General features: G+C 37.5%; 1 protein-coding gene across 6 annotated transcripts in view; it reads left to right on the top strand.

Annotated features, from left to right (window-relative positions):
• LOC136875853 (protein bric-a-brac 2) overlaps positions 1-27,447 on the top strand; it is a 229,647-nt gene that overhangs the window by 83,504 nt on the left and 118,696 nt on the right. For all 6 annotated transcript variants that reach the window (XM_068228272.1, XM_068228266.1, XM_067149491.2 and 3 more), the window contains 2 exons: positions 23,567-23,792; positions 23,884-23,965. In XM_068228272.1, coding sequence (XP_068084373.1) covers positions 23,567-23,792; positions 23,884-23,965 — 308 coding nt within the window. The remainder of the gene's footprint in view (positions 1-23,566; positions 23,793-23,883; positions 23,966-27,447) is intronic.

Genomic DNA, 27,447 nt, shown 5'->3' with positions numbered 1-27,447 from the left:
AACGCCATGAGTATACGTGGTCTGTGATTAGTACCACTAGCCAGGCGGAGTGGCTCAGACGGTTATGGCACTGGCCCTCTGACCCCAACTTTGCAGGTTCGATCCTGGCTCAGTCCAGTGGTATTTGAAGGTGCTAAAATACGCCAGCCTTGTGTCGGTAGATCTACAGATGGAATTAAGTCATAGGGTATCTGTTTTAAAGTTATCACTTATCTGTAGTGGTTTTGATAAGAAGTTAGTGTCAGTGTGATTTATCTGTTGTTGCCACGTAGGACATATGTAATTGGTGAAGACCTTGCTGCAGCAACAGCGGAGGAGTCTTTGGTATGGCGTGGCTGATGTAGGAGGCAGCCCATCTCCTTGGGGTTAAACAAGGAAGAACCGGACATACAGTGATCATGATTTATGTTAAATGCAAATGAAGATAATGACAACAGACCCTTTATAATGAAGGTATAATGAATACATCACAGAATACATTACATTACAACTGAATAGTCCATTGCCTCAGTGGGACAAAACGCTGGTAATATCATGATGGAAAAGACATAAAGTGCTTGAATGTTTTAAATATTTGAATTTGATGAAATTAAAATATGGTTTCCCTGTGGGAAAATTTTTGAGACAAAAGCCAAAGACAGGCATTTTTACAAGTAGATGTACATACTTCCCCTAGTGCATTGTCACTGTATCGTCCTACAAAGGAGGCTTGCAGTGGTGTCTCAATAACCCACTAGTCGTGAGCATCCTGAAAACGTGTAGCATTCTGACTGAATACCCCACTGCCATACTGGGGCGAAACACTGGTAATTTCATGATTGTAAAGGCCTAAGGACCTTGAATGTTTTTAAGAAAGAATAAGTTTGATGCAACTTTACATAACCAATTCATTCGTTCCTCCCCTGTGAACCATGTGACCTTGCCACTGTGGGAAGGCTTGAACGTCCAGTGACGCAGATAGCTGAACTGTAGATACAATCATATCGGTTCAGTATCTGTCGAGAGACTAGAGTAACGAATGGTTTATCAAAAGGGGTGTAGCAGACTTTCGGAAGTTGCAAGGGCGGCAGTCAAGATGATTAACTGATATGGCCTTGTAATAATATTCAACATGGATTAGCTGTGTTGATACTGAAATGAAATGGCATATGGCTTTTAGTGCCGGGAGTGTCCGAGGACACGTTCAGCTCACCGGGTGCAGATCATTTGATTTGACGCCCATAGGCGACCTGCATGTCGTGATGAGGATGAAATGATGATGAAGACGACGCATATACCCAGCCCCCGTGCAGCAAAATTAACCGGTGTTGGTTAAATTCTCGACCCTGCCGGGAATCAAACCGGGATCTCTGTGACCAAAGGCCAGCACACTAACCATTTAGCCATGGAGCCGGACTGTGTTGATACTGCTACATGGGTGAAAGCAAAGGGAAACTACATCGGTTACTAACTCCTGAGGACATGCAGCTCTCTCTGTGTGAATGAATGATGTACTGGGTAAAATATTCTGGAGATAAAATAGTCCCCATTCGGATCTCTGGGTGAGGACTACATGGCAGGGGGCGATCATCAGGAAGATGGATACTGAATCGTTGTGGTAGGTTAGAGAATCTGCAAAGGGGAACGGATGGCCTAAAATTAGATGTAGTTGGTATAAGTAAAGTACGTTGACAGCAAGAGCTGGATTTTTGGCCGGGCAACTGTTGAGCTGTTAAGACAAAATCAGACATGGGAAATGTAGGAATTGGTTTAATAATGAATAAGAAAATGGGGCAGCAGGTAAGCTACTATGGCCAGCATAGTGAACAAATTATTATTGTCAAGATAGACAACAAGCCAGTGCCCATGGCAATAGAGCAGGTTAATATGCCTATTAGTTCAGGAGATGAAGAAATCTACTGAATATATGAAGTGATAGAAGAGTTAATACAATGTGTAAAAGAGGAAGAGAATCTAATTGTGATATTAGATTGGAATGCAGATGTAGGCCAAGGAAGAGAAGGTAATCGCTGTAGGAGAATTTGGACTGGGGAAAAAGAATGAAAGAGGAAATTAACTAGTTGAATTCTGCACTGATCATCATTTAGTTCTTGCTAATATAGTACTTGGTTCAAACATCACGAACAATGGTTGTATACGTGGACGAGACCTAAAGACACAGGAAGGTATCAAATAGACTTCATTATGCTCAGGCAGAGATTCAAAAACCAGGTGTTGGATTGCAAAACATTCCCAGGAGCAGATATGTGGTCTCTGACCACAACTTTGTGGTCATGAAATGTCAACTGCAGTTGAAGAAATTGAAGAAATGAAAGAATGCAAGGATATGCCATCTAGATAAGTTGAAAGGAAAGAGTGTGAGAGATTGTTTTAAGGAACATGTTGCACAAGGACTAAATGAAAAGGCTGAAATAAAGTACAATAGATGGAATGGACAGTCATGAAGAATTAGAGCAGTAGGGCTGCTGAAGACAGGTTAGGAAGAAAGTAAGTTCAAGTAAGAATCAGTGGTTAACTCAGGAGATGTTAGACTTGATTGATGAACTGTGAAGATACCAGATTGCAAAAAATGACAAGGGCACAAAAAATACAGGCAATTAAAGATAGAAAGTGCAGGACAGCTGAGGGAGAATGACTGAAAAAGAAGTGCAAGGATGTTGAAGGTTTTGTGATTGTAGGAAAGGTAGATGGTGCATACAGAAAAATCAAGGAAACCTTTAGAGAAAAGAAAACTAGGTGTATGAATATTAAGAGCTCAGGTGGAAAACCATTTCTAGGGAAAGAAGACAAGGGAGAAAGATGGCAGGAACATTATGAAATACTTGTATCAAGGGAAAGTACTGGATGCTGAGTTTCTGGAACTAGAAGAGGCTGTTGATACTGATGAAATGGGAGACCCAATTTTGAGGACAGAATTTGACAGAGCTTGGAGAGAATTAAATAGGAACAAGGCACCTAGAATTGATGACATGCCTTCATAATTACTGACCGCCTTAGGGGAAACCAGCATGGCGAGGTTATTCCATTTACATGTGATAAATCTCATAATTAGACCGTATTGAAGATAATGTATTCAAGTTAAAAACTTTTATTTTATAACCACCTATTCAATACAAAGATAATGCACTCAATTATTTATAAAATATTCATGAGGTACATTGGTTAATAGGACATGTTTCGTTCGTCTTTGCGAACATCATCAGCTATAAATAACAAAGCCTAAGGTCAGGGCCCTGAGTTTATTTAAATGGTTAAAAATGTCGTTATATTAAAAGAATGGTAAAATTGTGATAAAAGTAGTTGTATAGTATTAAAATTAGACTGTAACATAGTATAACGATTAGCATCAAAAATTTTTCATAAAGTACAATGAATATTGATAATCTGAAAAGTAAAAACAATCATAAGGGTTATTAAATTAGAAAAGATGTAATAGTAGACATTAAAAAGACTTCGATGTTTGAAGCGTGGATTAATTGTAGAGTTGTTGGGTATAAACTTGAAGTTTGAAATCTGAAAAGAAAGAAAAATGGAAGAGTGAAGTAGTGTTTAAAACGAGAATAAAAAGGGGGATGGAAATAGTAAACGGGGAAAGCTTACCCATTAGACCGGTGAAGATATTTGCTAGTGGTAACAGCGTGAATAGGACAAGGCAGGCCACGACATCAACATCGCCCATAAAACACGATACACGAACCGTAATATTTTTCTCAATTCAAACATAGTTAACAGTAATCACACTAAATTCTCGAACTCTGGTGTCTATAGACTTAAATGTATTCATTGTGATTTTTCATACATCGGACAAACCGGACGCAGTTTTTTGACAAGGTATCTTGAACATTACAACGCCTCAAAACACAAGAAATATTCCGCCATGAGTATTCACATGGAAGAAACTGGCCACAGTTTTACGACGATTGAAAAAGATCTTCAAATCCTAAAATACGTCAGTAAAAGCAAACTAATGACAGAGTTCGAGAACATTTACATATCCTTAGACCAACATTTCAATGGAAATCAAAACTTAAACGAAATTTCAGAAATCAATAGCCCATTAATTGAGAAAATTCCAGAATTACTCTCTTTTTTAAAATATAAATAACAACAACTTTATGAACATTTTTAATTATCCAACCACTAAGAACATTTCCTCAGTAACAACAGTTACTACTCCATCACCCCCCCATCTGACACCCCCTCCACGAACATCTAGCGCGTCTAAAGAATCAGCTACTTCCCCTCCTCACATGACTCACTCCCCACCTCTACGTATACACACATATAACACGAGAAGCAATAACAAAGCCGCTTGCCAGTTTGCCTCACGCAGCTAACGTCAGTGGACACAGCAGGTAAGCTTCCTTTTACAATTTTCTCTTTCTTCCCCTTTTAATTTTCGTCTTAACATGGTCTCAATTCCTCCTTTTTCTTCTTCTTTTCAGATTTAAATAATTTAAAGTTCATGCTTTCAACATCATCCACGCGTCACATATGGACATATTTTAGTGCCTACAATATTATCAGTCTCAACCCAACACAATTCACTAGAGGCAATAACAAGTGGCCTGCCTTGTCCTATTCACGCTGTTACCGCTAGCAAATATCTTCACCGGTCTAATGGGTAAGCTTTCCCCTTTTACTATTTCCATCCCCCTTTTTATTCTCGTTTTAAACACTACCTCACTCTTCCATTTTTCTTTCTTTTTAGATTTCAAACTTCAAGTTTATACCCAACAACTCTACAATTAATCCACGCTTCAAACATCGAAGTCTTTTTAATGTCTACTATTACATCTTTTCTAATTTAATAACCCTTATGATTGTTTTTACTTTTCAGATTATCAATATTCATTGTACTTTATGAAAAATTCTTGATGCTAATCGTTATACTATGTTACAGTCTAATTTTAATACTATACAACTACTTTTATCACAATTTTACCATTCTTTTAATATAACGACATTTTTAACCATTTAAATAAACTCAGGGCCCTGACCTTAGGCTTTGTTATTTATAGCTGATGATGTTCGCAAAGACGAATGAAACATGTCCTATTAACCAATGTACCTCATGAATATTTTATAAATAATTGAGTGCATTATCTTTGTATTGAATAGGTGGTTATAAAATAAAAGTTTTTAACTTTAATAAGTTATTCCATTTAGCGTGTAATATGTATGATACAGGAAAGGTGCAATCCGATTTTCGGCAGAAAGTTGTGATACCTACTATTCTCAAGAAATCAGTGTGAAAACTACCGTACCATTAGTTTATTATCTCACATTTGCAATATTTTAACACATGTTATTTACAGAAGAATGGAAAAACAAGTTAGCTGAGTTGGGAGTGAGCTTGCTTCAGAAGAAATATAGGAACACGTTAAGCAATCCTGACTGTACGTCTGATCTTAGAGGAGCGAATTAAGAAAGACAAGCCTATATATATGGCATTTGAAAATATAGAAAAGACATTCAGTAATGTTGATTGGATCAATCTATTTGAAATTCTGAATGTGATTGGGATCAGACTGATGAAGAAGAATTATCAACAGTCTGTAAAAAATCAGTCTGCAGTGATACAAATCGAAGGCTGTAAAAATGAAGCAGCACTCCAGAAAGGAATGAGGCTAAGCTGCAGTTTGTCCCCTCTCCTTTTCATTGTTTAATATAGAACAGGCAGTAAAGGAAGTCAAAGAGGAATTTGGAAAAGGAATCACAATCCAAGGAGAGGAAATCAAAACTCTGAGATTTGCCAATGATAGTTATTTTTATCTTAGTCTGCAGAAGATTTGAACAAATTGCTGAATGGTATGACAGTCTTTTAGGAGTTCACGATAAAAATAAATACAGTAAATTCAAAATAAAAGTAATAGAATGCAGTCGAGTGAAGTCAGGTGATGCAGGAAATATTATATTAGGAAACACTGGCGTAGCCAAGGGCGGTGCCCAGGGGGGGTGGGCCCCCCCCAAAATGTTTCCAGAAACTAGAGTGAGGATCAGACGTTGTTTTACGTACGGTACGAACAAGTTAAAACTTACTCCGAAATGTTAAATTAACGTAGTGACAAAGAATCTACTAGGAAGGCTCAGTAGGGCGATACATAATTCTCCATATTTGTACTGCTTGAATGAAAGGAAAACACTTTGGATTGTGATGTGCGGGGATATTTTCCTGTAGAGGCCTCAGTATTTGGAATATAACCGTGTGTTGACAAATTTCAAGAGATGAGGAAAAGGGCAATTAGCAAGGGATTACTCAGTAGAGGGCCGGAACGTGACCACGGAGATAATGGGGGCCACGGCCAGAAACAGTTGCAAGCTTACAACATCGTGTCAGCACATCGGTTCCAGGAAACAATGATGTCCTAGGGAGCTTGCGGCTGTACTGTGGTTAAGATATGTGCTGTGTTTAAGTTGCAGTGTTGGGAAGACTGTGACAGGATTGTGAGCTGCACGTTAGTTCCTCATTTTGTGTCATATAAGAAACTTTTTTTGAAGATGGACCATTTTGTCATAAAGAAGCCAAAACTATGTGCATCTTCGGTAAGTTATGAAAAAGTTTTTTTATTCTAACAGTAGCAAGAGAGATCACGGATGCATGCCTAAGTTCTATAGGTAGGCCTATATATTTTGTCAAATGCCCGGGAACTGATTGGAACCTTGAATGGCACCATCAAAAGCGTGGATAACTATTTTGTAATTAGCGGGTGTGATAACTCGGTTCCAATGGTTTTATCTTCTCATCAAGGCAGCCTAGGCTTCAATTGCAGTCGATGCATGAAACATTTTTAAAATGGGAAGTTACGTTTTATTGATTCGGATTCTACTTAAAACACTAGATCCCGTCCCTTACCTTTCTTTAGAACTTTTGAGCCATAACCGCATAATTTATGGTGGTGTATTTTGAGTATCCAACCATTCTTTGGGCCTACCTTGTACCTTAAATGGTGAGTGGATGCAGTGATGTACCCACAAAATATTTTCAGTGGGTGGGGTATAAGCCCAGGCCAGTAGTGTGGATACAACTTTTCCATGGAAGGGGTTGTGAAAAGATTTTTTATTTAGAATTTGCTTTACGTCGCACCATAGGTCTTATGGCAACGATGGGAAAGGAAAGGGCTAGGAGTGGGAAGAATGTGGCCATGGCCTTAATTAAGGTACAACCCCAGCATTTGCCTGGTGTGGAAATGGGAAACCATGGAAAACCATCTTTAGGGCTGCCGACAGTGGGGTTCGAACCCACTATCTCCCGAATGCAAGCTCACAGCTGTGCGCCATTAACCGCACAGCCAACTCGCCCGGTGGATGTGAAGAGAAAGCCGGTCCTACCGGGTGCAGTGACAGATCTTCAGTAGATATTGATGGTTTTGATTGTTACCATGTAATCATATCCAACAATTGAAATCATAGCTTCTGTACTCTTAACATAAACCGGTTGCATTATTGAAACTGTTCGTAAAATTGATAATATCGTTCTTCGTTTATAAGGAAGTAGAATCTTCATTTAATTTGCCTTCAAAAAAAAAAAAAAAAAAAAAAAAAAGGAACCACTTTGGTACTACACCCCGTGAAGGTGACTACCTTCCAGGTCGTAGATATTTTGATTACGGGAGACTCAAGGCCAACTCTATTGCACCCACAAACCAGGCTGTATCTTCCCCATCCCATGCCTTTCTTAACTCTGTTAGTGCCAGGAATCGAATGCAGGATGCCTTAAGTCAAATTCTAAAATAAGGAGACCTAAAAGTAAACAACTGGCCCTACGGTGTAAGGGTAGCATGCCTGCCTCTTACCGGAGGCCCCGGGTTCGATTCCCGGCCATGTCAGGGATTTTTACCTGGATCTGAGGGCTGGTTCGAGGTACATTCAGCCCACGTGCTTATAATTGAGGGGCTATCTGGCGGTGGGATAGTGGCCCTGGTCTAGAAAGCCAAGAATAACGGGGAAGAGGATTCATCCTGCTGACCACGCGACACCTCGTAATCTGCAGGACTTTGGACTGAACAGCGGTCGCTTGGTAGGTGATGGCCCTTCGAGGCTGTTACGCCATGGAGTTTGGTTTGGAAAAGTAAACAGAGAAGGAAGCGACATCCCTGCAAGCTCTTTAGCTTCCAGCTAGTTCTTCTGTCTGGTCTCGTGCATTTAGGACAGTTGGAAAAAGTACACCTTAATAAATGCTCCTCATAAAACCTTTATAGAAATACTAACTGAATCTATTTATAACAATAATCACAAACGCCTCCTTTTCATGTCGCTCACTTGGTTGAGTCGCTGTCCTTCTGAGTCCGAGTTCGCAGGTTCAAATCCCGGCTTGTGTCGGTGGCCCTTTAAAGGGTGTTGAAATGGCAACAGCTCCATATCATTGGTTTCTGGCACGTTAATACAAATTATACATACGAATATTAGCCTCACAAAACTGTAACTTTACACTACAATATTCTGTATCCCAGGCTTGCAAGGGAAACTAATAGGACAAGGTAAACCCTACCTAGCATATGTTGTGACATGTATTTATCTTTACCAACTAACAAAATATCTATACCCATTCCCTTTATATTCTATACTAGCTGATGTACCCGTGCTTCGCTACGGGATTATCAGAAAGACTGACTTGGTGGTTTTCCAAACTGAATTCAACATAGGTCATTACAAAAACGTCAGTAGGAATGTAGCGATTGAAAGCAATGTTATCATATAAAATATTCGATCAAATGAAAAACCGCACACTTTCTCACTTTCAACGAACAGTACTACGGTGCCGATCTAAGAGTCCAAAGTTCTAGAGCTGGAATAACCAGGTCGCAGACTGCCGTGAACACTCCTCCGTCATTATTCTCTTAAATATGCACACTACTCATTCCAATCAGTGCCTCAGAGTAGGGATTGAATAGCTCGAATACTATGATGAACCAGTGTGTTACGTACCAGATATATCAGAAAATGTATGAACCAGAGGAATGGCATGCTAAAGAAGAAAGTTATCTTACTCCCCAGCTACTTCCCGCCAATATACAGGCAGGCTGTTACAGTCGTTACGACCAGGCGAGTTGACCGTGTGGTTAGGGGAGCGCAGCTGTGAGCTTGCATCCGGGAGATAGTGGACTCGAAAACCACTGCCGGCAACCCTGAAGGTGGTATTCCGTGGTTTCCCATTTTCACACCATTCACACCAGGCTGTATCTTAAAGCCAAGGCCGCTTCCTTCACACCACTATTCATTTCCTATCCCATCGGCGCCATAAGACCTACCTGTGTCGGTGCGACGTCAAGCAAATTGAAGAAACCTCAGTACGCTGCAGTAATCCTATCTATCGGGGATGAGAGGAAACATAAGACAAAAAGCACATCACAACAAACAATGGACAATGTAATGTTATTGTTGTTAAAGTTTATGAGCTTTCTATATTGTAGGCCTTCACATTAGTTTTCTTTCGATTCTGTGATTTTAGGGTGTCTTACAAAATTATTTATATCGTAGACTGTAGTTCCTTATTCTCAGACTTTACATACCTGTTTTCAGTACCGTAAATTCTGTTTACCCATTTTCTCGTGACTCGGCGCTGATATGGACTTAGTAACAAAAATCCAAATTCATGAATATCTCTGATTATATGCAGTACGGTAACAATTTATAAGACATAAGTGATCGGGAATTTAATAACTTCTTACAAAACTACTACTAACTTACGACATATATAGTATTTATCGATACGACCAATAATAACATAAATAACTTATTTGAGAATTACATTTCAGGCCATCCCCTAAATTACCATTTCACTCAACGTGAATAAAATAATTTGTAGCCTAGATTGCAGTAGTTCATCACCCGACATTACATACCGATTTTCATTAAATTCTCTTCAGCCGTTTTCTATTGATGCGTGTACATACATACATACAGACAGACAGACAGACAGACAGACGGAAATTACGGAAAAGTAAAAAATACATTTTCTTGTTACTGTGGACATGACCGATACAGAAATACCATTCTTTTCAAATTCTGAGCAATGTACAGACAAAACTCTTATTTTATATATATAGATGTACATTGTGTGTGTATTTCTTTGCTGCATTATTTGTATAAAATGTCCCTTCTTTATAGCTTATCACATGACCATTATTACAATAAAATTACCGTATTTATTCTAAACCAGAGTATTGCATCTTGACTCAAACTGTATATTCTTGCATGCTTTTCACTTGAACTCGGAATATATGAAATGCTGCTGTTTTGTTGGTGTGGGAGAAACAGAGGTTGGCGGGAGGTTTCGTCCAAGGAGTCCAGACACCCCAGGAGTTTTAACGAATGTACTTTTTTAAAGCATTTTATATATAATGTATATTATCTTTAGCTTCTGGAATCTGCATGAATCCACCACTCTTTCTTGGATCCAAGGACACTCATTTCCTTTTTAGGTATTCTATACCACCTTAACTCTGGAAATTAAGGTGGTTAAGGTCAAAATAAAATTCTTAATGCCCCCCCTCAAACTGAAATCCTGGCTACACTACTGTTAGGAAATTATGTCTTAAAGGACGTAGATGAATATTGTTACTTTGGTGATAGAATTACTAATGATAGCAGAAGTAAGGTGGTCATCAAATACAGACTAGCAGAAGGAAAGAAGGCCTTTCTTAAGAAAAGAAATTTGCTCACTTCGAAAGACGTTTTTGAAGACTTTCGTGTGGAACATGGTATTATATGGAAGTGAAATATGGATGATAACTAGCTCAGAAAGAAAGAGAATTGAAGTTTTTGTAGTCTGGTGTTACAGAAAAATGGTGAAGGAGAAATGGGTAGATTGAATCACGAATGAAGAGATATTAAATCGAATTGCTGAAGAAGTTTGTGGCAAAATTTGACTAGAAGAAGGGATAGAATGATAGAACACAACTTAAGACACCCAAGACTTGTTCAGTTAGATTTTGAGGGAAGTGCAAGTGGTAAAAGCAACAGGGGTAGACCATGCTATTAATATGACAAACAGATTAGAGTAGATGTAGGATGTAGTAGTTATATAGAAATGAAAAGGTTAGTGCAGCATATGGTGGCATGGAGGCCTGCGTTGTACCATTGTATGGACTGATGACCCAAACAATAACAATGTGCGTTGGTTTTGTTCACAAGACAGTGAGATGGAAATGGATGAAGAGGCTAATGGACTTGATCATAGAGGTTAAGAGAAGCAAAATGTGATGGTAAGAAGACCCTGGATATGAGAGATAGGAGTAAAATATACCGCAATAATAACTATGAATAGGGGATATTGGGGGTGTGTGTAATTAATTCATAGAAGCATGCAGAAAGTACATGAAAGGCATAACAATAATTAAGTATAATGTATTTATTAATTATAAAGGATATTGCTGAGTCCGTCATGTTTCTCAGGTAGTTTTCCGTGATTTTTTGGAACAAATCATATGAATGAAAACCTGTTAGTGTAGGTCTTTGGATCTTCTAGCAAAGACACATTTGCTTGGAATAGATGTGGAATAATCTGGAACTGAAAACAACACTTGATGTGGATACTCTCAATATTGAGATTTGTACGTTGGTTCTTGTAATGGTGCAGCAACCAAGTCTATTTCTCATTCCGATTATGTCACTAGCTGTTGTTATTCTTACACTTTTCTCATCCTCAGGCCTCAGAATTTTAAATGAAGTGTAGAATCCCATACAAACTTGTAACTGAAATACCTTTTGTTTTCAATTGTTATACATTGGTCATTTTAGGCAACGTTGATCAGTATAATAATATAGGTTTTTTTTTTTTTTTTAAAGAAGGAAGCTGTACTTTACAGTGTTGACACAGTGAAATGTAACTTAAATGTTTTCAGTCTGTTGAACACACAAGTTCAGTATAAATATTACACTATAACATGCCTGTAAAAACATACTATTAAACAAGGAATAAAAATACACACTATTAAACAAAGAATGACATGTTTCGTTATTAAAAGAACGTCATTAGATTCTATCAAGTCACACTCAATATTTGGAAATATTTCTGTTTATTTCTGTCCAAACACCTAGGAATTTGAAATTTGGAACTTATCTTTATGAAATCCTGCTTTTGTTTCCACTTCAGCATACACTCTGAAGCATTTGAAAAACCGTTGCTCTTTCATTGACTGGAATCGAACCAGCTACCAGTCCGCTGTTCCTCCATTGCGTCAAGTCCCCCGCCCAGGTCAGGTCAGTGACACGCTGCACCTCCCCTTCAGTTGCTTTACCGCTAGTGTTCCCTCAGTATTATCAATGTTGTTGCTGTAATTATTATTTCTCATAATAAAGTTCTTTTTTAAAAATATGCAAGGGTTCGTAATATTAATAATAGTAGTAGTAATAATAATAATAATAATAATAATAATAATAATAATAATAAATGTTATTGGCTTTATGTTGCACTAACTACTTTTTCGGTTTTTGGAGACGCAGAGATGCCAGAATTTAGTCCCGCGGGAGTTCTTTTACGTGCCAGTAAATCTACTGACACGAGGCTGACACATTTGAGCACCTTCAAATACCACCGGACTGAGCCAGGATCGGACCTGCCAGGTAGGGGTCAGAAGGTTAGCACCTCAACCATCTGAGCCACTCAGCCTGGTGCAAGGGTTCTTTATGAGCATGTAATGGTCTGCCTATTACACGGGTAATTTTTAAAATTATTCTTCTACTGCTTTTTCCCACACCTGTGGGATTGCGAGTGCGAACGGTGTAACACGTGGATTTGGCTCTTGTTTCACGATTGGATGCCTTTCCTGATGCCAACCCTATATGGGGAGATAAAATCACTTGCAGGTTTCTGGTGGTTGGTAGTGTGATGTGTTTTCTGAAAATGAAGAGGAAAGTGTTGGGACAAACGCCCACTTCCCAGGCGAGAATTGAACCCGGGATCCTCTGAACAGAAGGCCTAATGAATTGGACATACTGGTAATTTTTTAAATTATTAATTCTTTTTTATTTTGTTTTTAGTGTTAAATGATAATCTAAAAGATTGTCTTGAGTGGCAAAGACGCTAAGTAGATTCGGAGAATTTACTACAGATAAGAACATCCAAACCGATATTCCAGATCTTTGAGTCAGAGATCTATGGTATTCATTAAGCACTGATGTAAAAAGTGTAAATCTTGTCCAGATGTTAATTTAACCCCTTAAAGCCACAATTTTTTTTCTGTCTGTTTTCTTTGAAATCCTTGTAATCCATAGTAGAACGTAACTATGTAATATTATGCTCATACTTTTCATACGATCATGCTAGGTGGATGTGTTAGCATAACAATTTGTATAGATTTCTTGCAATATGTATAGATTTCAAGTCTTGGTGTTGATAAATTATGAAGAAAATAAACTAAAATAGGCTGAAGATAATAATTTATGAAGGATATGCACTAAATACACTCATAAATATTGCACCAAATGTCACAAGATTATGTATATACTGATTGTTGTAATGCATTACACACTTATAAAATTATCTAATTCATAGAAATGAGTGAATGGAAATAAATATTCAAGGATTATGAGCTTTATGCAGCATGAAATACAACAAAGCATGGAACACAGAGACCAACAATGCATTTTCTGCATTTGGTACGAACAGTGCTGGAACATTCCTTTCCATATTAGCACCATCGATCGTAGGGCACTATAAGGTGATAAATCCCGTCGAGGCGTATTTCATTACTAACTTTAATCTGCTGGATGCTATACTGTGAAATGACTTCTTCCTATTGGCATCATTTTAAATTTCTTGAGATATGCCTGCACAATATGATGATTAAATTCTAGATGATATAAATCACATCCATACCTCTTTAGAAGGAACAAAATATTGTGAACGGAAATGTCCAGGAACCATGTGACCAGCGACCACCATAATTTCTTTCCGCATATACCTACTCTGTTTTACGACACATTCTGGTCGATCTTGTCCTCCCGATTTCACCACAGTAAGCTGAGAACACAGCCAGTTGCTTGACACGTACTTTTCGTTTCTCAGCCTGGGAGTGTCATGTCACCATAGAAACTGGTTCATTGTGATGGGAAGTTGATACTATGGTAACTACAGAGTTATCAGCCCAACGAATAATACTTCTGTTGTCCGAGTTCTTTACCATGTTGTATATTCCTCGAGCTTGTCCCTTCATATTATTTGATCAGGCAGTCTTTGGGAATTCCATTCTCTCGAACTGTCCCTCTAACGCCATATCTGCAAAATGTTAGATGATCCAAAAGTGCCATTCTGGTAAAAATACTATCAAAACATTATCAAAAGGGCAAGCGTGACGTATCACCAGGTGCTGATCAAGTACCAGTACCATTAGAGTAATACACATCCCAATTTGTTGTTCACAATCTATTACCATGAGGATTCTTTCCTTGCTAAATATCAAAATTTATGAGATAGCCTGAGGAAGTGTTCAAACACCTGACCTTATACCCAAAGCGGATGGACTTTCCATATATAAATTGATTGCAGCTGTTCCTGACGTAATATTTTACCATGCATTCATCAAAACCTAGATCCTCTCCCTGTTAAAAGAAATACTGTGTAGGACTATGTAATATTACTCAAGATAACACGTCGCAATTCGTGTAAATGTAGAATAGATCACCTTAAATACATTTATCTATCTATCTATCCATCTATCGTGACAGGTAGCATAACCTCTAACATCAAACAAATATGAACACATGTACAAAGTGAACAGCTAACACACGTGCCTAGCGTGATCACGCAGTATTTTAAGTGCCTATAGGAGTAATGTTTGCAATGATATGTAAATTCACTCCATCAAAATATGATCATAGATCATTTCTGAAATTATTAACCCTAGCATTACCAAGGTAAAATCTGTCACTTGGATATCTAAGGGGGGGGGGGGGGACAAAATTTACCCGCTATTATTTTCATCTCTAATGAAGTTTTTAATATACAATTCCTGTAATATTACAGTATTGAGATAAGTTAACAATGACTGCACTCACAAACAACAACAAAAACTACAACAAAGAGAATAATGAAATTTGCATCGTGTATAGCAACAGTTAAGTCATAAATCATAGGAACATTATGAATGTTCCTTCATTCACTTTCACTTTCACAGTTGGTACAGATAATAGTTTTTGTAGAATGAGTCTTGGAGACGTATTTGGAACATCTGCAACAAACCATTGTCACTTTGGTTATCTTGTCTTTGTCCTTCTTAGTGTGAATGGATTTCAAACACTGATGACATCTTCCTCTTGTGTATGATGGAGCAGAAGCAGTTGTTGAAGTAGCACTGGGTAATGACCTTCAAAGGACACTTTCCATAGCTGAAATGATAGGTTTCTTCAAACAAAGCATGTTCTTTGCCCTGTCTTCTGCAAGTGGTCTTAAAAGCTGTTGCCCCAGCTCTAACATATACAGCCTCCTGAGATTCAGTTTCTTCTTATTCCAGTCAGGGTTATTTTTTATGAATATGGTGCAGGCATTTATACACGTAATATCTATTAGGGTGAAGAACACAGAAAGTGGCCATCTTCTCGTACCTTGTTTTACAGAGTGATGTCTTGCCATTTGGTCAACATTATCTACACCTCCTTTTGTATCGTTATAATACAAGTTGATCTCAGTTAGCTTTTTCTCACTAGAATTGTCAATTTTGTCATCACTATGCTGGGTAGAGAGGAGGAGGAGGAGGAGGAGATTTCTTGTGGGCTTTTGGCGGGGGATGTACGAAACCAGGGTTACGGGCGGTCTTTGTGTTCTTGGGCCCTTGAATAAGAACTTGGAGGAATATTTCTCACGGCCCTGGGTTTTCTTCAGCTCCTCTGGTATGTGACGACGATTGCTCTTCAATGTCTCTACTAAGGTGAGCTTTGCTTCTTCAAATAACTCTTCTGCCAATTCAATTGATGTGTAATAACGATCTCATAAGTGCCAACATTCAAAGTGCAAATATGTGAATCCGACCATTTGACATTATTAAAATATTTCGTCAGATAGGAAATCTGTTACATGCACGTCTAAGGGGGGGGGGGGGCAAAAATTGCCCCCTCAACAAAAGTATATATAGGAACTTTAAAAAAACACACATTGGAATAATGACTATGTGACATCTTAGTAGACATCTTATGTGACAACTATTTAAAATATTGCTTTTCTGGCTTACTGCGCATTTTATTCATAAAATGAGATAACACGGGTAATTTTTGCCCCCCATTGGTAGTTCTAGGGTTAAGCATATGAGTTGTGTAATCTAAACATAATCATTTGTAGAATACTGTATTTACTCACGTAATTTTCACTTCCTGATTTTTAGAACGCAAATTTTCCCCCCTTCTTTTATCTACGGTTTCCACTAGTTGCGAACCACGGACGTATCTCGTCTTCATGTTTCATACCGTTGTATGGAAATCGGAAACTAGTTTGGAAATTCTGGAGCATGTTTCCCATGCTAGGAGAGGAGGAAGTGTCTGATTACTCAACATTCCAGTGCCCGGGGCCAGAACACACCTGTGACTGCTAGCCATAACTCGCCCTGTTATCAGCTGTGACTCGCACACGTACAGTAATCGCATCCAGCAGTGTTCTTACATGTGAATTGTGTGAAGTGTGTGATAGTGATATGATGAAGAAAAAAAAAAAACTGTAGTTATGACGGGCAGTTTAAATTGTTTGTAATAGAATTTGCTGAAAATAACGGCAATTGTGCTGCTGTTATTTTCGTGAATTTTCCGTAGCACCATCACGTGTGTTACTGGCGGAAGCAGAACGAAGTATTACAGTGTACCAAGAAAACAACTATCATTTTGGGGACCAAAAACTGGGAAGCATCCAGAAATTGACAAGGAAGTTGTTTCTTACGTAAATCAATTGAGAAACGATGGCTTTCTAGTTTCTCACAAGATGCTCCAGTTAAAGGCTGTAGAGGTTGCAGAAACCTTGAAAATTCCTGATTTGAAAGCAAGCAGAGGGTGGCTTTGTCAGTTCATGAAAAGGAAGAGCTTTTCTCTTTGAAGAAGGACATCTCTATGCCAGTGACTTCGAAAGGACCACAGTGAAAAAATCATGCACATTCATAGATTTGTAATTAGGAAGCGGCACGAGTACAATTACCTTCTATCGCAAATTGGAAATGTAGATCAAACTCTGATTTTCTTTGATATGTCGAGAAACACTACAATTACTGAAAACGGGAGCATCCAGCATAGTCATGAGAACTACTGGGGCAGGGAAACTTCACTGAATAGTTATGCTAGCTGTTCCAGCTGACGGGCAAAACCTTCCTCCCTATGTAATTTTCAAGCGAAAAACAATTCCTGAAAGGAAGTTTCCTTCTGGTGTGCACATTCGTGTCCAGGAGAAAGGATGGATGTTGGCGGGCAGTGGTGTATCCTGAATTTCCCATGGAGGCATGCAACTAGTAACCATGCTGTAGCACAATATATTTAGTAAATTCCAATTCTACTCATCCTAATTACTTGTAGGTGAACTCAACCCTGCAAATCTTTTTTCAGAATTCCTCGGTGATATCACTGTAGAAGTCTTCACATGCTTTCAACTCAGCGAGATGATCCTTCCTTCCTTCCTTCCTTCCTTCCTTCCTCCTCCTTCTCCTGCTTTTTTTCTATTATTATTATTATTATTATTATTATTATTATTATTATTATTATTATTATTTTAGAGAGTTCTTTCAAGATATTATTTTAGTGATAAATGGTAATCTAAAAGGATCATCTTGTGTGGCAAAGACGGTGCATAAATTCAGAGAATTTATTACAAATAAGAATATCTTTACCCACATTCCAGACCTTTAAGTCAGAGATTACCTCCAGTGGGATTCATTAAGCGCTAATGTTAAAAGTGTAAATGTTGTCCAGATGTTAATTAAGTAGGGCGAATAGTGAGGAATTAAAAAAAATTTATAGTCATGTCATTGACATGCTGCTCTTCCCTTTCTGTTGCTTTACTCCATGTGTTTCCTTGGTATTATAATTGTTGTTACTATTCTTCTTCGTATTATTATTTCTCGTATTACACTTCATTTTTTTTGACTATGCAAGGGTTCTTAATGGGCATTTAATAGTCTGCATATTATACTGCAATTTTTTTAATGTTTTATTTTAATTATTTATTTTTTATGGTGAGTTCTTGTAAGATTTTTTAGTGATAAGTGATATTCTAAAGGATTGTCTTGACTGGCGAAGACAGTGTATAAATTCAGAGAATTCACTACAGATAAGAATATCCTAACCCACATTCTAGACCTTTAAGTTAGAGATTACCTTCTGTGGGATTCATTAAGTGCTATTGTAAAAAGTGTATCGTATTTCAGTGCATAATTGTTGCACTTTTTATACCAAAATTTTTGAAAAATTGTCAGGTGTGACCCTTACGTGAAGAATTTTCAATACCAGTATTTTTATTACTCAGAAAATTAATTTATGGTAATTAAATTGCATTTGGTACAATTTCAAGGTTCACATAATATCCGCATATATCCATCCAAATAATTGAAATAGTCCGAATGAAATGTATGACTAAATAAATAATATCTATATACGTACAACGCATGGCAGTTAGAGTATGGTTCCAGTGTGTGAGACCCGCACCAGAATTACTTGATTAGAGAACTGGAAAAAATCCAAAGAAAAGCAGCACGATTTGTAGTTTGAGAGCGTGGTCGCGAGACAATGTACAATTTATTCACCTGTGATGTTATTAGTTCTCATTTGAGATACGTAAGGCTGTATGTTATCGCTTGTCGGCAGTGTCACCGGGAAATACCGGCACTGCACACACTTGTTTTTTAGTACGGCTTTCAAAGGCTTGCAACGAGGGGTACATTGGTATCAGAATATGCAAGCAAATGCGGCAGAATGAGTCACTGGGAATTTAATTCACAAAACAAGTTAATATTTGTTCTCATCACTGGTGAGAATCAAAATGAATGTGCCCTTTTTTCATAACACTGTCACGTACTCAGCTGCCATGGGCCACATTCTTGTGGTCTGGTATAATACGTAATCAAACATTCCAGTATTGGGAAATTTATGAGTAGGTACACCCCTACTTGGAACCCATGTAATCCACCACAAGTGGGCCTCTCCAGGTCCTGGGGTATGTAGGTTTTTCCCGTTTGTGCTTATTAGGTACTCTCACGGAAGTATCAACTGCTCTGGTGTGTAGAAAAGCATGTGTTTGTGAATGTCGTGATTACTGTACTGTAGACATGTGCGTGAGAATTTAAGTTTTATTTTGCCTTTGGCATGTTTGTAGAAATATTTTGTTTTTTATTACAATAATACTGAACAGTTACCGATAGTAATTTACATAGCAACACATTAATGTGTGAAGCATTTATTTGTGATCATGGGTAATAACAGAAACTTTTTTGTGGGTTTCAAGCTCCAGCCTTCAGTTCCTCTCCGTTCTCCGTACAAACAGGCCCATCAAGGTCCCGCATTGGATCGAGAACTTTATGGTTTCACAACAATACTTCTGTCAATGCCGTTAACACGATCCACTTGCTTAATTACTTTTTAATTTATTGTTTACCTTATGAAAACTGATGCTACAGGCCACTACCAAGTTACATATTATCAACATAGGAACAATGTTTTACGTCAGCTTTTAGATGTCAACATTCATCCAGTGTTTATTCATGCCACGTTCAAGACTTTTAGGCATTACACAGTGACAAAGACTTTTTAAACCATTTGTTAATATTATTTCACTTCTATTTTATTATTTGACCCTCAAGTCCCTAAGTTGTAAATTTTGTAAGAATGACTTTTAAGCACCATCACGTTGTATATTTCATCCAATTAATGTCATTTTATTACCAATGGTCTATATTTTGTATTATAATATATCTTTGTTCATTTGACCTATTGTGGCTGATGATGGTGTCCAAAGACATTGAAACGGGTACCTATTAAAAATGTTGTGATCTTGTATTAGCAACATATTTTGTATTGATATAAGGTGGACCATTTGCACTCTCCTTTATTGTATGACAGAAATAGCCCTGCTATTTTGTGTGTGTTATGCCTATTGCTCATGGTAAAATGTTTTGTAAAATTTGTTGTACAATTAATTTTATAAAAATTTGGTGAAAACAAGTTGTGTTGCTCACGGTAAAATTATTTTATAAAATCCGTGGAAGCATCAGGATGGCCATCTATGAACTCACTTCTGAACTAAGATGTGTATGTGCTGCCATCTATCGATAAACTTTTAAACCAAGAATCAGCTGTTTAACTTACAGTGTATTTGAGAGTATGGCTCCAACAAACAAAGCAAAACTTGCTGCTTTAGCTGCAATTATATGTTGTACAGTGGTAAAAAGGAAGGAAAAAAATGCCAGGAAATGCTAGACTCGAGATTGGATCAAAAGAAGAGAAGAAGGTAGAGGATTGTTGTCCTTGGTCAAAAATTAGTTGAGGTTAGAAGATCAGCATTCATATAGGAATTTGGTGATTGTGTTTTCTGCCTCTCTTCTTGCATTTCTGTTTTGGTAAAGTGGCATTTTAGCTTAGAACAAATAAGGATATTTCTGGTACTCATCCAGTAAAACACTAATAGCTTCCTTAGTCCACCTGGATCCTGCCATTTTTGAAAGAAGTGTTTGTTTACAATCGAGCTTCACTATCTTCTCATGATGTAGCGCCAGCATCATCATAATGTCAGCTTTGCTTATTGGTTTGTTTCGTAAAACTAATTTTACAGAATAGAATATGTCCTATTTTATGAAAAGTTTTATCAAAGGCTTTATAAAACTTGAATTTGACCGTGAGCAACAGAAATTTTATAAAATTAAATTATTGTACAATAAATTTGACAGAAAATTTTACCGTGAGCAACAGGCATAAGGGTGGTTCGATTCATTATCAGTAGTGTGTGACGTCTGAGTAAGCTTTCTGTATACTTTATATGACAAGAATTGTCATTATTCATACTGATTGTGATGTCTAAAATGTTTATTTTCTTGTTAGGTTCTGGTTCCATTGTGAACTTGATTGACTTGTATAAAGAATTTAGTGTGTTAAATAACTGTTGCACATTTGTGGCATCATTATCATATATACATTATCTACATATCTGCTCCAGTGTAAGATTCCTTTAGAATGTTGGCCAGTTAAGTTAAGAAAATGTTTTCAAAGTTATTTGGAAAAACATTTGTTATTATATCTGATAATGGTGAGCCCATGGCTAACCCTTCTTTTTAAAAGTAGATTTTTTTTTTTATTGAATATCAAGCAATTTTGGCGTAATGCTGTTCTAAGAAGGTTAATTGTTTCTTGTAGTGAAGTGCTTTCCTTTAGATGGTTTTCTATAATTTTAATGGATTCATCTATTGGTACATTGGTGTACACGTTGGTGATGTCAAAGTATATAATTTGTGTACTCTCCGTTACTTTAAGTTTATTTAGTTCTTTAATTAGTTCTGCTCTGTTTTTAATCAGCATATCTTCTTTAAGTGAGATCTTTTCTTTTAAAATTTGTTTATTGTTTTACTTTTATTTTTATGTGAGCAAATTTAATTTTCTTTCCGATCCATGAAAGAGCAACGGTTTTTCAAACATCTTACAGTGTATATTGGAGTGGAGACAAAAGCAGGACTTCATTAAGATAAGTTCCAACCTTCAAATTCCTAGGTGTTTGGACAGAAGTAAACATAAATATTTCCAAATATTGAGTGTGACTTGATAGAATCATTCTTTGTTTAATAGTGTAGATTTTTATTCCATGTTTAATAGTGTGTTTTTTTTACAGGTATGTTATAGTGTAATATTTATATTGAACTTGTGTGTTTGACAGACTGAAAAGCCTTTATGTTACATTCAGCTAGTTTTGTTTCATATGATGTGTTTGTAAAAATTGATAACCAATGTAGGAATACCAGACTTCACTGCTATAAGTGTTAATACTTCCATCGTTAAAGAGTTTCCGATTTCCCTGGGGGAAATTTACGGGTATAAATTTAGATCTAAGATAAAAAAAACTATAGTTTAACATTTGGTATATTCAGATAGGATAAACAGAATGGTAGGTCACTGTAGGATAATGAGAAAGTCCAGTATTTATAAGTAAAGGGAGAGTGATGGAAGTGTGTAATGGACTGGTATAACTTGGAAACAATTCTCTAAATCCATGGGCAAATGGTGAAAATATCGAGTTTGATTAGTAGGTGTTGTTATTATTGTTGTTATTATTATTATTATTATTATTATTATTATTATCATCATCTACGTAGTTATGTTTGACTGGTTGTCAGTATGGACTTCATTTGGTATATATCATAGTCATATCGTTTATTATTTGAGTGTTGTATGATCTGTATTGTGTAACAAAACATTTGAGGTTATGTCACGATACATCTGCTGTATATATATTCATACGACTTTAATTAATGTAAGGACACGTAATTAGTAGTATATAATTTATTATTACATGTAAATATGATGTATATATCCAATGTAATGTTGTGCAACACTGGGTGATAGTATAGAAGGATGCACCTTTGTCACTAGAGTTTTATAGAATGTTGTATCCATTTGTACATAGGTTATTGGAGATTCAAGAAAATACGAGAAAGCATGTTGTGTGATGCTTTTCTAGAAGCCTGGCCATGCAAGGTATATAAAGAGACAGAGTTGAGTTAAGTTGAGTTGAGTTGAGTTGCTAGTGAAAGTCGCTAGTCATGTGTGTGAACTCATGTTGTGATTTTGTTGTGTTGGTAGTTGGTTGACATGCTAATGTGGCAGTCTTCTTCTTCTTCTGCTCCTCCTTCAATTTAGTCGAGTTCAGGATGGTAGTTCATTAGTGTGTATAATGTGTATATAATTTGTAAATAAAACTGTACACAATTGACAGCATCTCATGTGTGCGTCTTTCTGAATACGATAAGAGGCAAAAGAAAAAATGTTCATTCAGGTGGTAGAAGGGAAGGAACACAATATAAACACAGTTTCTGCCTCAAGGATGACCCCCTCTTATGAGTGTGGATGCCCACTCTCATGATGAGACATATAAGCAGAAACAAACAAGTCAGGGATTCAGGAGAGACCCAGATGAAATGAAATTGATGGAGGCATAGCCACTTATGAAGACTGCAGTGTGAAGAGAGATGGAGCTTGTCCTTATCTTTTTGTATTATAATCTTTGTCTTTCTCATTCTCTTCCATTGCTCACTATGCCCACTTTAGGCTGTTGGTGGATTTCTCCTCTTGTGTGTACAAATTCGTATACCTGGCATCCTGTCTATGATGATTTATACTTGTACACTTGTGTGTTCCATTTCTATTACTTACAGAATGGAATAGAGCAATCTTCATCCCATTTAAGGCTTAGTTGGTAATCAAGTATCATCAAAAATGTATTTTAGATCTAATTACAAAAGGTATATATAACGTTGAATATTGATGAAGCAATTTTGAGATACATTGACCGACCAGTTGTACTGAACTAATATCTATTGGCTTTCAGACTAGAAAGAAAACAGTGGGGGGGCTAATGATCATTTCTTTTAAATTAATCTTCTTACTTTACCTTTTGTTCTAGGTTTATCAAGTATTGCATGGTCAGATTTAGCCCTGAATAGTACTCAGGATGGTGATCCATTTGAGAATGATAAAGAATGTATTCAAGAAGTTTCTTCACCAGAAAAACAGATATCATCTATAGGTCATTTATATGTTAATGAAATTGAAAGAAAAGATGGAGGAGGTGGACACTCACCAACCACAGTCCTTCCAAGGAACAAGCCCTCATTCTCTTCCAATTCATTGTATGTAAATTCTAGCACTTTGTTATTAAATGCTTTTTTCATATGAAGGTTATGGGAGGGCCTGACTAATTCAGCATGTATTGATTTTCAGTAGTCCAGTGATTGCTGTTAGTGATGAAATTAAAGAGGACTCTACATTACTAATGCAACAAGATATGGCAGAAACCGAACAAGTAAGTCCTTCATTATATTGACAGTTTCTTTGACACTTTGGTGTTATCAAATCACAGTAGATTTTCAATTAAATGATGTGCAAGCTATGCATTAGTCATTGCATGCATAATGAGACAACTATAAAAGTAAAATTAATAAAAAAATTGTTTCAAGTAAAGCTTTACCTGTACTGACAGAATGTAGAGTAATCAAAATCTTTTATTTTCTACTAAGAAATTGTTAAGGCAAACAAGGTAGCTGAGTATTATTGCAAATACACAGTATCAATTAAAATGTCCCTCTTTGTAAAGTGTTATAAGAAAGAAAAATTGACAGAAAATTGGGAGAATTGCAAATGAATTGACACCATGTACAAAATGGAGATTTGTTCCATTATAATAATATTCCTATCTTTCATAGCAAATCTGTTTAGCAAATTCATGATTAAGACATCTGCCTTTCATATGACTATAATGCATTGAAAAAATTTTCGAAAAGGATACAACAAGGTTCAGAATGAACCAAGGAGTGGCAGGCTGTCCATTGCAGATGATGCAAATATTGTTGTAGGAGTAAAGACCCTAACCCCATAGATCCAGTGAAGTCAGTTGCAATGATCAGAATGTAGAACATGAGCATTAAATTTTATATTGAAACTGCTATAACTGGAATAATTTTTAACAACTGCATACATTAAACGGAGATTAACAGCAATAAGTATTGAACATCAAAAATAGAAGGAAGGATCATACTCAAGAAATAATATTTAATACGCTAAATGCCAAGTGAACAGAAGCAAGGAAATGAAGAGTGAAATCAAATCAAAATAATGAACACAAAATCCATAAACAGAGAAAATAATTACTTACCTTGATAAGATTCGCACTTATATATTTTTTTTAATGTTGAAGTCATGCACAAAGAAACCCATGAAGATCAGTTCTGAAGTGGAAGGCAAAATGCTATCATCTTTGTTTTGCCACTCACGCTTCAGAGTATTGTAATGTGCCCTTTATGGAGTGGGAACTCTGCAGTGCCTGTTGCTTTGCAAGGACATGGCTCCCAGACCATATAATGTGGATAACCAGATGTTAAAACACCTCAGTGAGGATAGCTTCTTATATCTTCTTGGGGTGTTCATCCGAATGTGTATAGTGGGTGAGTTTCCGTCACAGTGGTGAGATGGAATAGTAATTCTTCTCCTCAAGTCTTACAAAAATTCTAAGTATGCAGGAAGTTACAGTCCTATTTGTTTTACTGTCTGTAAATTATTTGAGAGGATGGTGAACTGACGACGTGTGTGGTGTTGGAGAAAAGACGACTTTTGCCCAAGTACCAATGTGGTTTCCGAGCTGCCCGGTCCACTACTGAGTACTTGGTACACCTGGAGATTTCAATCCAGGACGCATTTCTCTGAAAACGGCATTTGGTGACTGTTTCCTTCAATTTAGAGAAGGTCTGTGACACCACATGGCAATATGGCATCCTTTCTGTCCTGCATCATTGGAAATTCCTAGGTAACTTGCCGGTTTTTATCGTGAGCTTTTTGTTCCTTCATTTATTCTGCATCCGAGTAGGGAGGGCATATTCACAATACCATGAATACCATGTTCAAGAAAATTGGAATCCCACAGTGATCGATTCTCAGTGTCACTCTGTTCACGATTGCCATAAACGGTATTGTGGCTGGTACTGGTTCAGCAGTCGTACTGTTACTATATGTGGATGACTTTGCTATGCATTATAGCTCACAAAATGTGTCATTCACAGAGGGGCAATTACAGCAAGCTATTAGTGGAGTAGAGAATTGGACCTTACAACATGGCTATTGGTTTTCAACTGCAAAGATCTCTGTTGTTCACTTCTGCCAGAAGCGCGCTCTTCATCCCCATCCTGAGCTGTATTTAATGGGAGGGGTGTCACTCTTCCAGTAGTTGACACTTACCGATTTCTTCGGCTCCTTTTCGATAGCAAATTAATTTGGGAGGTGTATGTGCTTGAGTTAAAAGTCAAATGCACTAAGAAGCTGAATATTTTGAAGTTTCTTGGTGGCACTACTTGGAAGGCTGACCACACGGTGCTTTTATAAGGCACGTATTTTATCCAGGTTAGACTATGACAGTGGAGCATATAAATTAGCCAGGCAAAGCGTGCGTATTAAACAATAGCATCCACCACAGCGGAGTTAGGTTGGCAACGGGAGCTTTCTGTATAAGCCCCATTGCTAGTCTGCTCACTGAATCTGGTGTACCACTTCTACACCTGAGGCGCAAACAAGCGCTATTGTCGTATGCTGCAAATTTGTGACAGATGCTACTTCACCCAAGCTATCCCTGCATATTCTACAATGGAAACAGTCTGTTGTATCCACGAGCAACACAGTCAGTTGGTATACACTTGGATAGCCGTTACAAAATGTTTGATGTACCTTCAGTTCTTTGTCTTCGCAGACGATCTCTGTGGTTAATACGACGACCTGAAATCATCTTGGATCTGCACACCAGCCCAGAAGTGAATACGTACCTCTCCATATATGAAGCTCTTCCTGTCTGTTGTTAGCCAGTATCCAGGTTCAGTAGTTATTTACACGAATGATTCAAGGGCAGAAATGAAAGTAGGCTGTATGTTCGTTGTTGATAATGAGAGTTGCTTTTTTCCCTCTACCGGAAACCTGTAGTCTGTTCATAGCAGCTGTACATAGCAGAGCTCTATGCTATCTTTGAAGGTGTGCGGTACGTGCTGTCCAGTGAATGTCGGCACTTTCTGCTGTGTAGTAACTCCTTGAGTTTGCTACAATCTATTGATGCATGTTTCCTGTGGCACCCTCTGGTGCAGCAGATCCAGGACCTGCTGGCCAGTTGTTGGACTTCTAACACCAAAAACACATTTTTGTGGCTCACAAGTCACATGAGTATAGTGAGAAATTATTTAGCTGTTAGGGCCGCCAGGGAGGCTGTCGCATTGGCCCCGTTACCTTACAAGGTTCCAGCCAGTGATATTCGTTCTCAACTGAGACATTTGGGTATGTCCCATTAGGAAATGGAATGTGAGGCCACCCCTCTTGACATTTTATCCACTTAGATTTATCCATTATTTTCATGTTTTCAAGCTGCGAAGTATATCTTCTCTGGTTTGTCAACATATGTGAACTTTCAGCGACTCATGTGAGGCTCTATTAGTGAACATCCAAGTATTTATGTTGTCACTTAGCTTCTGAAAGAAATCTTGCTATCTCCCTTAAATGTTAATTTATTAACTGCTGTTCACCCTGGATTTTTTGCAACAGATTGAAATACATGATATTTAAGATAAATTAAACAGTGTTTTTCATTTAAAGTACCCTAACTTTTCTTTGCCAGGCTGAGTGGCTCAGACGGTTAAGGCGCTGGCCTTCTAACCCCAACTTGGCAGGTTCGATCCTGGCTCAGTCCGGTGGTATTTGAAGGTGCTCAGATACGACAGCCTCGTGTCGGTAGATTTACTGGCACGTAAAAGAACTCCT

Source organism: Anabrus simplex, chromosome 1 (assembly GCF_040414725.1).
Source record: "Anabrus simplex isolate iqAnaSimp1 chromosome 1, ASM4041472v1, whole genome shotgun sequence".
NCBI lineage: Eukaryota > Metazoa > Arthropoda > Insecta > Orthoptera > Tettigoniidae > Anabrus > Anabrus simplex.
The sequence above is the reverse complement of the archived record's forward strand: the minus strand, read 5'-3'. Positions and strand labels throughout refer to the sequence as shown.